Here is a 13,231-nt window from a genome sequence, read left to right as displayed (position 1 = left end):
GATAGGGCAAGGCAGAAGGTACCTAAACAGAGACCCCTATAGAATAAGGATATCAATTTCTTCCTCCCTTCTTTTCTTTTTCCTTTTTCTTCCTTCCTTTTTCTCTCTTTATCACACACACACACACACACACACACACACAGCAATTACAATTTGGAAAATCAATATACAGTGAATCATAAGTAGCCTGTAGTTCCTTCAGAATACTCTTGAAGTTTCAGTATCCTCTCTAGTGCTCAGGGAGGAAAAAAGGAAACACATTAAGGCAGTAAGTAAATGTTGGACAAATAACTAAAGGAAAAAAACAATGTTTAAAAAGCAACTACAGTCCTGGAACTGTTAAGGTCTGCTGGAGACCAAAAAGATGAAATAAAGTTTTATGTAGATGCAACCTGGTACCTGTCTTAAGGAGTATTGGGTTTAGTTCTAGGAACTAAGAATGGCCCTGTTTTTGCAGTGTATCTTACCTGGTGTCATCTATAAGGCAATGCAAGTTCAGGAATAGATCAGAAGAGGACAGTAAATAGTTCCTCCACAGGAAGATGACAAAAGCAAGAAATCAGGTATGCTAGTGGCTTTGGAAACCTATACTGGAAAGGCCAGGAGGTACCTTTATAAAGTTAAGGTCTAATGTGAGTTGCATCGGCTAAATAAGCAGTTTATAAAACTTGGAAAAGTCAGGCCCTAGAGTTTGGGTCAGACTTATCAAGAAATCTCTTAAGATCACCACTTTTCTTTGGATGTAGTGTATCAATATAAATAAATCTCTCAAAGGGCTAACATTCTCTTTCCTTCTTCTCTGCCTCACATTGGGTTTGAATCTAGGACTCAGACCAACAAGTTAAACAAGAGCTCTCCCACAGAGCTACATCCCAGATCAGTTTTTAGTTTTTATTTGAGACAGGGTCTCAAAAAGCTTTCCAAGTTGGTCTTAAATTCCTAATTCTCCTGCATCAGCCTCCTAGTGGCTGTGACCACCCACCTGAAACTCTGACTGGTACTATTTAACGTGTATACTACCTACCCAGCTAAAGTCCTTTAGGCTTTTGAAATGCAAACTGTGGGCTTGCTTAAACATTCACTCATTTATTCATTCCACAAAAGTTCATGCAGGGTCTCCTAGTGTGAGAATTTTGTTAGGCACTTGGGGGTGGGGACAGATACAAAGAAAATTGAACTTGGTCCCAGTCTCCCAGATTACAGCTTAGAAATGGAAACAAATGTACATCCATAAGACCTTATAGAAGGTGAAAATGTGAGAGAAGGATTGGAGGGGATCAACCCTTGGAACATAAAGGTGGTGTAAAAAACAAAACAGAGTTTTAAAACAAATTGGGTTTTCAATGAACTTTAAAGCGTTTAGGTAATAGTCAACACTAAGACTGGGAGTCCAGGGTGGTGGAGTAAGGAACAGAGGTTTGATTTGTTTGAAGGGCCGTGTAGTAGGGAATTTAGCAGGGTATAATCTAGGATAGGGCAAGGCAGAAGGTACCTAAACAGAGACCTTATTTCTTTTCTTTATACTTTGACCAAACTTCATTAGAATCCTTTTTAAAATTCACCTCTTTCCTAGCGTTCAAGTGGTTGGTGGTGGGGTGGGTTTAATGTGTAAGTTAAGGGTTTGCAAAGCGGCCCATGAGTAACTTAAATCCCATACTTCGTGAACCAGAAAAGGAAACATGGTAGAGGCTGCGTATGCCGAGCCCATTTAACAACACCAGCCACCCCCCTCAAATTACCAGCTGTTTGCTGGGGCAAGCTGCAGGCCGGACCTGAGGGCGGGTAGTCAGAGCTGGCGGGAGCTGAGATCCCTGAACTGGCGGGCCAGGGTTGAGGAAGAGAGGGAGGGAGGGAGAAAGGGAGGGAGGGAGGGAGGAAGCGCGAGAGGGAGGGAGGAAGAAAGAGAGGGAGGCGTGTCATGTGATCCGCTTCCCTGCTTCTTTAAGCGTCCACTGGCTGCCGGGCGGCCGCAGTCTCAGCTCTGGGCATCTGGGGAGCTCAAACGGCTTCGCCCAGGCATCCGCTCGGGCGCCTACGGTCTGTCCCACCTCCTATCGCACCCTTGAAGTTTTGCAGCACCAGGAAAAGAGGGCAAGGAAGAAGGAGAGGGGAAGCGAAAGCATACCCTAAAACATTTACTTAAAGGAGAAAAGAAAGGGGGTCGCAGAAATGGCTGGGGCAATTATAGAAAACATGAGTACCAAGAAGCTCTGCATTGTTGGAGGGATTCTTCTGGTTTTCCAAATCGTTGCCTTTCTGGTGGGAGGCTTGATCGGTAAGTGTGAGAGCAGCAAACTTTCCCCTTTCCCTTTCTTTGGCCCTTCCCTCTTTTGCCTCTTGGGCTACTTGTTACAGTATCGCTGCCTTGCCTCTATGATCTAATTAGTCCGGCTATTGTGCTTAAGAAAGCAGAGCTCCATGGGGCTCCATGGGGCACAATCCAGTCTAGTGGCAAAGAGAAAAGGAGGGGAAAAGTTTTGGCCTAGTTTCAGTATCCACTTGAAAGGCAGGAGGGGGTGGGGGTGGATCTTAAGCATGGCGACGGATCGCGAGGAAGTGCTGGGTCGCAAAGTTGATTGCTCCCCCTGCTCTTTCCCTCGCCCGCCCCCCTTTCCCTCTCGGTTCCCTTCCAGTCAGCTCCGGGAGGGCAACGTAATCGACTTTATTAGGAATAACAGGAGAGTCGAGAGCTAAGCCCTGTGCCAGCCGCGATCTGTTACTGGCTGTGGCTTGTGTAAATGTATTAGGTTGTCTCGGGGAGGAACTAGAGCTGGTTTTAGGGTCTCAACCTTTAAGCCCTTGGTTTCCACGCCGCCACCCCACCCACCTCTGGCGGCGGACTTGTTTGAATTGAGGACTCAGAGTAGAGTGGCTTAAGAGAGTCCTGGCCCTCTCAGCAAGAACTTGGAGAGGGCGTAGGAGAAAACCTTACCGAAAGGTGTTGCTTTTGCCTCTAGTCCCCTCTGCCATCTCCCCTCCCCCTCTGCTTTGAGACCTAAGAACCAGTGAGTCCGAAGCCTGAGGTCCTCCCCTGGCGCCGAGGACGTTTCCTGCTCCCTCCTGGGCTGCCCTCAGGTGACAGCTCCCAGGCGCCAAGACTTTCAGTGCGCACCAACCAAAAAAAAAAAAAATAAAAATAAAAAAAAAAAAAAAAAAAAAAAAAAGCTTCCGAGGTAGCCGACCTTCTGCCTTAGGAACCACTCGGAAAACTCAACTTACACCTACTGTCTTTTCCACCTCGTGTCCCTTTCTCCTCAAGGTTCCGGACATCCTTGGACAAACTTCAGTGCCAACTTCGGAGCGGGCGCTGCTGGGCAGCTTGGCTTTCTTGGGGCTGGCCATTGCTCTTGCCTGGGTGGAAGAGCTCAGGCGGGGTTCTGTGCTTCTTGCAATGAGTCCCTGGGCAGCGCAGGAGCTCCCTTGAGGGGTGAGAGTAGTGGGCACCGTGTTTTTCCTCTAGACTAGGATGTGTTGGGTTCGCATATCAGAGTGTCTGGTACTGGCAATCTTTGTAACACCAGGCTAAGTGTTTTAAACAAAGGAGAGAAGGAGAAGCTTCAAGAAGGGAGTTCTGAGGAGGTCGAGTACACGTTTCTACTGTCTTGTGTATGGGCAACACACACACACACAAACACACACACACACATTCTGCTTTTGTTTTGCTATGCCACGTACAATCTTTTTTTCTCTGTATTGAATTTTCCAGGCTCTTAATACTTCTCTGCTGGGAGCTGTAGGCAGCAGCAGCAGTCTCACAGTGATTACACCGCGGTTACAATTACACCTCTTATTTCCCTTGATGAGCAGTTGCAGTTGGATGCTATTGGATCTTGTGTGATTTCAGTGGCAGACCATCATAAAATTTCTTGCACCTTGTGCTTTCAGAATTAAATTGGCCTATTATCCTTGCCTGACCTTCCCCTTTGAGGTTTTTGTACACAGTAAACTATTACAGTTTCTTGTCGCTTCACCCACCACCACAAGAAGCTTATGTGGGCCCACAGACCTCTTGTCCTGTAGTAGGTTTCCTATAGCACTTCTGGAACTAACATGTTTTCTGGAACCTCACCATTGCAGAGAAGATCCCAAAGGCCCCTGCAAGTATTTGCTGGACATTAGAATTACCAGTTAGAGCAGTTGTTTGTTGAAATTAGGGTTGTCTGAGATAGGAAGTAAGTATTGCTAAGGTTGTTCCCACCCCATCTAAGGTAGTACTTAGTTAATGAAGCTGCAGGCCCTGCCTAAATAGATTTTCCAAAAATAATTAACTACTTTAATTCTAACTTTTCTTAGAAAAGAAACATAACATTTCTTGGAAGTTTTTTTGTATAACTTTACTTCGTATAACTTTACTTTGCTTCTCTCCCAGCTGCAGTAATTGTCCTCAGTTCTTATCTTGAGACTGAACAGATTATTTGTAGACCATACTAAATAATGTTTTAGTTTTTACTCCTTCCACTTTCAGAGTAGCATTTTTTACTCTTAAGTAAATTTAGGTAACCTAGGCTCTCTTATGACCTAAATACAGGAAATGGACATTAACAAGAGGTGCATGCTATGTTTTCCGCTCAGCTTCTCTAAATTGAAAGTAGATAAAACTGTTCAGAGTGGACTAGTAGAATCAGTACTTGAAAGAACAGGACCTAGAGCAGAACTCTACTGCTCAATCCCACTGCTACTTATGGGATCAGGCATACTGATGATAAACTAGTCTTCCTAAGGTATCTGTTCCTTCTGAACTGTAGCCACTCTGATACTTTTGGATACATGTTTCCCCCTGAGAGAAACTCAGGGGAGAAAAATATTATGGAAAAGCTCCTCATTGGAAATACATGACACACAAAACAAAAGTACTTATCTCCTAAACAGCCATTGCAAATCATGACTCTCAAAGTAGCCAGGCAAATCACTTAACCAATAGGCTTTTCTCCTTAATGGTAGATCAATGAGTTTAAGAACCCTTTCACCTCTGATTGTATAACTCTTTTAGTATTCTGAATTTTATATGACATTTGGATTAATATTCATTTGTAGCCTCATAAAATCAAGGGGAACATTTTTTAAAGAAGCCATAAAAGCAAATAGAAGAGATTTGGTCTGGTTTCTTTCAAATCTCTCCCCTCCCCCCCCCCCCATCCTAAAGGCCTTCTTACCAAACTTGTTTATTTGCTTTCTGGCTGGCTTTGTATTTTTCTTGTACCAGTGTCTATATATGTTGTTGAACTTTTGATAACTTTGGTAAGGAATATCATGCTCGGTAGAACTTGGTAGAGTTATAAATTTATTCATTTATGGTTTTGTTAAAATTTTGAGACACTATAAATTAGATATCTTTTTTATGCATTCAGTAAACTTACTAATTGACTAGCTTTTTAGATGTATTTAATATTTAAGAATTCCAAAAAGGAAAACAAAATGTTTTGAAAGGTACAGCTTAATCTTACTTTCCTGAAAACCAGACCTGAAAAATACTAAAATAATTTTTCTTTGTTTTCATGTGATGAAATAAGAGTACAGCCCACTAAAAGTCATGAACTGGGGTATCTGGCTCATCATGCATATGTTGTTTACTTCAGATTAATCATTTCTGGTGCTATGAGGTTTGAAGAATCATGTTTCTGTTTCACCTAATTCTAAAATTATGAATAGAACAGAGATCACAACTGGACAAAATGGATTATGGTTAAATTATTTTAAGCAAATCTACAAACTTAATTTGCAAGTATAAATAAGCAAATCACCAGTTATAATTTCTTTAAGAAGGCCATTGTTTTTGTCAAAAGTCATATGAGTGGCCTCCTTCTTAAATAATGAGGATATAATAATGTGTTTAAGACATATATACATACATATACAGTTATCACATTTTCTCAACTATCCCTGTCAAGGATGCAGAACTCTCCATTATGCTGTTATTAAGTGGAAACTTGATGGTTTTGATTGTTACCCATTCATATGAGCATTTGTCTGCTGCAGTTATTCATTTGAAAGTTGCAGAAATTTGAAAAGTTGAATGAAATCATGGTTAAACAGGGTGCACAGTTGTCAGTACATTAAATTTTAATTTTGCTGTATATATTACATTTATTACATATATGTAATTAAACATATTAAAATTATAGATATTACATACAGTCTTGCATCCCAGACTGACTTCTCACGGTCTAAGGGTGATCTCCAACTCCCGATCTTCTTTCTTCTATATCCCAAAATCTGGTATTATAGATATAGCTCACTATACCAGGCTATCTCTTATGGGAATCTTGGAAAGTACTGATTGTTTCTTGGCTGATACTGGTCATATTTTTCTGTATTTAGTCATTCTTTTTATTTTATAAAATTATATACCTGATCAAACTATACTTTTTCTTTATTAATTTCTAGAGGAATCATACAACTGTAATTTATATAAATTCTGTGTGATCTTATAAATTTATTTAATCAGTTTTTCATTATTAAAATAACATTTAACTTTTAGAAAGCTAAACTTTGATTATTATAATGAGACAATGCTTGTGTTAATAGTCTCTAATTGTTCTCTCAGCTGATTTTCTTAGTACCTCCCATCTAGTCTTCTAGTGCAAATTTTCTTTCTGTAGTAAAAAGTGAGAAACATTTCCTTGATGTAATTGTGAATAGTTTTGTGAGGTTTACAAATCCTTTACCTAGCTGGATAGTGGTGGCACACGATTTTAATCCCAGGACTTGGGAGGCAGAAGCAGGCGAATTTCTGAGTTTGAGGCCAGAGTGAGTCTACAGAGTGGTCTGCAGAGTGAGTTCCAGGACGTCTAGGGCTACATAGAGAAAACCTGTTTCCAAAAACCAAAACCAAAACTAACCAAACCAACAAAAACCCATATCCTTTGCTGATAAACTCTGCCTTGTTTAGATGACATTTTATAATAATTTGGCGTGTACCTTTATGTTTTCAATTTTATTTATTTACTTACCATTTATTTTTGTTTGCTTTTGAGACAGTATCTTACTGGCTGGCATGGAGCTCCCTATGTAGACCATGCCATATAGACCTATCTGCCTGCCTCTTGCTTCCCAAATGTTAGAATTAAGGGCATTTGCTACCACTCCTGACAACCCTTATTGTTAAATATGTACTGACTGGGAAAATATTCATATTTATCTCCCTCATAAAGTACTTTTATAGAATGTTCTTAGTTCAAATCTTGGTATACCACTGGCCTAATGTCCAAAGTACTTATTGAAGTCCCTGGTATGCCCAGGATAGGGCTATGAGGGAATATGGAGCCTAAATAAATTATATCCAGTGTGTAGATCTCAAAGGACAACTTGTGGAAGTTGGTTCTATCCTTCCACCATGTAGGCCCAGGGATTGAAATCTTGTTAAACCGTTACCTGCTGAACCTTTCATCGGGCCATCACTGGTATTTTTTTTACTCATTTTATTATGTAAATAAATCAACATGCAGACAGTTCTAGTACATTTTCTCAAGATATTGTCTCAGTCAAGTATGGAAGTAGACTTCAGTCAGTCGGCTATCACAAACCAGAGTTAAACCCATCCTGCCTCAACCATAATTTGGGGGTCTAAAAAATTATTTTAGTGTAGAGAGGTATAATGCAGAACAGGAAACTGTAACTGATTTCTCATTGTTAATTTTTGGAAAACATGGAAAGAAAGAGTAATCTATATGGTGATAAAGAAAGTCTAACTTATCGAAGCCAATGGAAGGTATCTTTTGAAAAAATTCAGACACCATTCTTATTCCTTTCTTACAAGTTCTATTCAGCCCCCATAAGTGTATGAATCATCTAATTGTCTGGGGAGCCTGGTTCATTAACCAGAAAGAAAGATTGCTTGATTTTATATTCTCCAGCTGGTACTTTGACATAGTTATGTAGTTGTATAAAACGATTGGACTTTTTCAAAGAAAGACAAGAGATAAAGTCACTGGAGATTAGAGAGGGATTTAGAAAGTATGGATAGCAGTAACTGCTTTTGTTTAGCAGTTAAAACTTACAAAAACAAAAACATAAACAGTCAGGTAGTAGTGGCACAGGCCTTTAATACCAGCACTTATGAGGTAGAGGCAGGTGAATCTCTGAATACCAGGACAGCCTGGTATACAAAGTTCGTTCCAGGACATCCAAGGCTGTACAGAGAAACCCTATCCTGAAAAACCAAGCAAACAAACAAATAACGACAACAACAACAACAACAAAGAAACAAGCAATCTAAAAACCCAAACCTCCACACCCCAATCAAGCAACAACAAAAACAAAACAAAACAAATTCTTTTCTAAAATGACAGTTTTTATGCCAGCATACAAGACCAGCAACTCTCAGGAGTAGACATGCTGATACCATGAAAGGTATGTTTTATTCTTCAGGAAAATGCTAATAGATTGTTTTTTTAACATGGAAAAAATTGAAGTTCTTGATTTAGATAGAAGCAGATTTAACAGATTTACATATTAGTTTCACTTGAGTAGATCTCTCCTGAAATTTGGTGATCCTGGCCTAATGGGACAAGTAGACCAGATACAGGCTGTTCCTAAGTATCTGAGGGCAGTAGGACAACAGGAGTTGAAGATCAAGAAATGTTTTGTGTGTTTTCTCTTTGCATAAAGAAACAAACTAAAGATTATTAAATTATGAAAAAGGAGAAACCTTATATTTTAGAATTTAAAAAAATACTACTTTTGTTTTATTCTTCAGCTCCTCAGCTTCTGTATCCAAGCTTTAAAATTCTACCTCTAACAAGTTTTATAAAGGATCAAAAGCAAGAATCATGTTGATGTCTGACCAGGAGCAGGTGTCTGCTTTACTGTGACTGTTGACTTTTGGGTGGCCATAGAAAACATTTTAGAGGTATTGATTCATTTAATGTTCCTTATAATCCACCATTACATTACTGCTACTTTCTCTAATTTTCAGTTGAATCTCAGACCCACTTAAGGAACTATTTGGAAATATGATATGAAAGTTCAATTTCCTTTTTTGGCTATGCCCTTCCTTAAGATAAGTAAGCATTCCTATTGCTACCTGAGTACCAAAATGACTTAGGTACTTCCTAAACAAACCATTCCAATTCCTGACACCCAGCAGCTCTCATACCAGCTCCTGTGATTATGACTGTACTTATAACCCGTTCTGGGGAAGGCTAAGCCTGAGAAACTCACATACCACCTTGGTAACAACATTATGCAGCAAAGGGAGGATGAACACTACAGAAAATTTGAGAAGTGAGTGCCAAAGAGTTCCTCTTGGCTTCAGCCTAAACAACAGGTACTGAATGTAATTGTAAAGAGGACAGTGCTGCTGGAAAGATGGCTCAGCAGTTAAAGAGCACTGACTGCTCTTCCAAAGGTCCTGAGTTCAAATCCTAGCAACCACATGGTGACTCACAAGAGGGCAGTGCCGATATTAAAGGAGATGGTAAAGAAATATGGCCCAGAGAAAAGGAAATTTAAGGCCTAAGTAAACATCCCTTCATCCTTTCTGGATATAGCTAGTCTGGATTTCTCATACCTACTTTTTTCTTGCCACTCACTCCCCTACAATAAGCTAGCATTCCATCTCCATGCCCATTTAAATCCTGTACTTTCAACTGCAATTTTCTGTTGCCTTTTTCTCCTTCCAGCTGTATGTTCTTAATATTCTCAGACAAAGAAGTGCTCTTAAAAAAAAAAAAAAAAAAAAAAAAACTAGCTTATGCAAATTATAGGGCTTTCTTAAACTTCTGGTTAATTCCCTTGCATAGCTCAGGGGCTTTATCCATGATGCATATGTCTAAGAGAGCAGAGGGAATTAAAAGAACCGATCAAGCCTACTATATTCGTTTTGGCAAGGAATTAATTTTTTTCTTTAGAAAATAAATAATTATTCTGAAATGGTTGACTCAGTGGTTTTCAGGTTCTACATTAATAAAACCAATCTCATTGATTGCACTGTTAATTCTTCCTCCTTTGTCTTTTCTTGAACCCAACAGTCATGAAGCAACATATAATTTAGCTGACATGATATAGACTTTCAACCTCTCTCTATTTAGCATGTTTGCCTTCAGGTTATCACAACCAAAAATGTAGGTTCTAACTTTGTTTTAAATCCAGTCTTTGTTTGAAGGAATGTATGCATTCTTAAGGTCCAGTTTCTTTTTAATCTGCTTCTCAACATGTTTTATGCTGTCCATTAGGCTGTAACTTGCCCTGAGTAGAATGCCTCTAAGGAGAAAGACACACCCACATTCCTTTCTTTGCTCTGTGCTTTTAAGCTGGTTCTGTCTGGTGTGAACCGGGATCCTGCTTTAGCTTTGCATTCCTAAGCTAAGTAGTTACAGATAAAATTCTTAAGAGGGCTATGAACAAGCTATCATTTACAGAACATGTCTCTACTTGGAACCGGATCATCAGATTCTTCATATAGTTGGAGATCAGGGATAGCTGCAACAGAAAACTGTGGAACCTGAAATATCTTTGTGTTTGTTTTAACCTCTTGTTACATATAACCCACCAGTCTTTAATACATGCCCAGGAGAACAGAGATTTGCTCTAAGAAATCATAATATTTCTATGTAATAGCCAATGAAAAGAAAGAGAAAGAGAATTTGTTGATTTTAAGCTGAAGGAGCACTATTATCTTTCAATCAGTATTTGTTTCTCTTTCTTCTTTCCCTTCTTTTCTTTTTGCAGATACCAAAAACTCCCTCCATTACTTTCTTTGCTTACTCCACTGTATGGAGAGGGTCCTGATCCTGGAAAGGATCGATCTAGCATTGGAAGGGAATATAAGGACAGAGAAAAAGGAGGGAGGTGATTGGAGAAGGGAGAGAGAGAAGGTCTATGGGACATTGGGGAGGGGGGATCCGGGAAAGGGGAAATCATTTGGAATGTAAACAAAGAATATAGAAAATAAAAATATTTAAAAAAAAAGAAACAACAATAGGAAAGGATAAAAATAAATGCCATGAAAGGGAAAAAATGTGTTTTAGGAGAAGGATGAGTATGGCTGAAATATTGATTAAAACCAGTGTTAGCATATCTACGAGACAGTAACTTATAAAGTAGAACTTATCCCAGCTTTGTCTAGGAAACCATTAACTCACCACACTAATCAAGCTGTTAAAAATTTTGAAAGGTACTTGCCGATTATTAGGGTGTATTTCAGAATTCTTAAGAAATGGTTACTCATAAAACAACAGAATGGTAGCAAAAGGTTTCTTGTATGATAGTTTTGTTTTTGTTTTCGGTTTTTTTTTTTTTTTTTTTTGGTTTTTACTGAAAACCTGGGTTATAAAGGCCTTTATCTCAACACTCAGGAAGCTAAAGCAGAAGGATCACTGTTACTTGGGGAATGACTTCAAGGCCAGCTTCAGCAACTTAGTGGGACCCTGTCTCAAGTAAGTAAAAAGAAGACTGGAATCATAGCTCAATTATAATAGAACACTTGCCTATTATATATGAGAAAATAAAAGAAAATGCGCTAATCCTTCAGTTCAAAGTTTTTCTAGTTGTAGAAACTTCATTCTATCAACAAATAGTAGTGATTTAATTTATCTATTTGTTATCAGACTTACCTTGTAGCATAGACAAAACTTTAATGTATTGTAAAGTCTCAGTTTCCTTACCCCTAAAGAATTTACAGGAATTTAAATGATAATATAACTTGTGCATTTGTTCAAAGTGTGCCTGCTAATAGGCAGTAATTACTTTATGAGAGCCTTTTTTCTGGATTAGAAGTTACCACTAAGTAACTGCTTAGCACACACATGTATGCATTTGTATTCATCCTGTGTCTCATTATTTTTTGCCTTTTGCTTCTCAGTTGGTTAAGTTTTATTAAAAACCCAACAATACTGCTTTATAACCTTCCTATTGGCATAGTCCCTGCAAACCAATAGTTCAAGAAGTATGGTTTTCACATATTTGGTAATCACAGTGGTTCATTTATGTTTTGGTTTAGTTTTTAATAGCCTTCACAAGATATTAAATTTTTATCTTAATTTTTTTTCTTTTTCATATTCTGACTTTGGGTTGTGGATACAGTTCAGACAAGTCCATGAGTTAATTACCAGCACTACCCTCAAAATCTAAAATCCTGGGCCAGTATACGTGGCTGATCATAGCATTAAAAAAGCCTAAGTAACAAAAAATTTAATGAAATTTTAGCTACATGTTCCATATGTGCTTGTTAACAACACAAGCCTTAGCTGATCTTCTGTTTTATAGTATAAAACTGGAGTCATCATCTGTTCTGACATTTTTCTCTTCTAAATTCATAATATACGATAGAGACTTTTGAACATCAAATTTGAGGGGAAAAGATGATCTTTTACTAATGCAATACCAGCTATTGGAGTATTAATTAGAACTATAGAGTTGTGTTGTCAGATTGTTTTTTCATGATGGTACTAGAGGCATGTACATGCTAGTACTCTACCAGTATACATATCTAGCACCATATGAATTTTAAAATATGAATAATATAAATTATAAGATATTATATAAGATAAACTATATAAAACCTTAAGCTCCACCTTGATGTGTAATTGTTACCATAGTCAAGTACAATATGAGTACCAAGAATATCATTGAAGAAGTGCATAGATAAATGCCTTGCACTTTGAACTTATTGCAAAAATACCAAAAATGTACATCTTTAAAGTCTGCCCTGTATTTTCTAGTATTATATTCCAGGCTATACTTTAATTGTTTAAACAAAGATAAGACTATTATTTTTCTCTTGAGCAGGTTAACAAAAGTTCATGCATATCTTCATGCTATGTATGCTTGGGCAAGTAGAAACTTGTACAAGTTTTGGAGTTGAAAAGGGACCTTTTCTTCAACATTGGTTAAACCAAGTTCTTTGGTCACTGATCATGATCATTCCCTGTTGTTTTTGTGTTTTTATCTTTCATTGGTCATAAATGTAGATAAAGGAATGTGGTTGTTTGTCCATGCATGACAATTAAGTATAAAGGGAATGTGCTCTAGTGAATATATTTCCAAAGTCTGAATAATCAAATAGAGATGCTGAGCGATAGTGGACAACATAAACATGTTTCTTCTGCTTCACCAGGGCTGTTCTAAAGAGACTTATTTTAGATGTATTTCTTCTGCTTCACCAGGGCTGTTCTGAAGGGTCTTATTTAGATGTGTTTCTTCTGCTTCATGAGGGCTGTTCTGAAAGGACTTATTTTAGAAGCCCCACAGTTTGACTACAAACTCTTAAAAGTGGGAATTTTTTTGTTTTGTT

At 38.3% G+C, this 13,231-nt stretch overlaps 1 protein-coding gene across 2 annotated transcripts in view; it reads left to right on the top strand.

Moving 5' to 3' along the window:
• The first annotated feature begins 1,926 nt into the window (after positions 1–1,926).
• The window catches only part of Wls (Wnt ligand secretion mediator), a 119,038-nt gene continuing 107,733 nt past the window's right edge, over positions 1,927–13,231 (top strand). For both annotated transcript variants that reach the window (XM_052178840.1, XM_052178839.1), the window contains exon 1: positions 1,927–2,275. In XM_052178840.1, coding sequence (XP_052034800.1) covers positions 2,170–2,275 — 106 coding nt within the window. In that variant the 5' untranslated portion in view covers positions 1,927–2,169. The remainder of the gene's footprint in view (positions 2,276–13,231) is intronic.

The sequence above is a fragment of the Apodemus sylvaticus genome, chromosome 4, assembly GCF_947179515.1.
Source record: "Apodemus sylvaticus chromosome 4, mApoSyl1.1, whole genome shotgun sequence".
Lineage (NCBI taxonomy): Eukaryota > Metazoa > Chordata > Mammalia > Rodentia > Muridae > Apodemus > Apodemus sylvaticus.
Note: the sequence above shows the minus strand (reverse complement) of the source record. Positions and strands in the feature narration are given on the sequence as shown.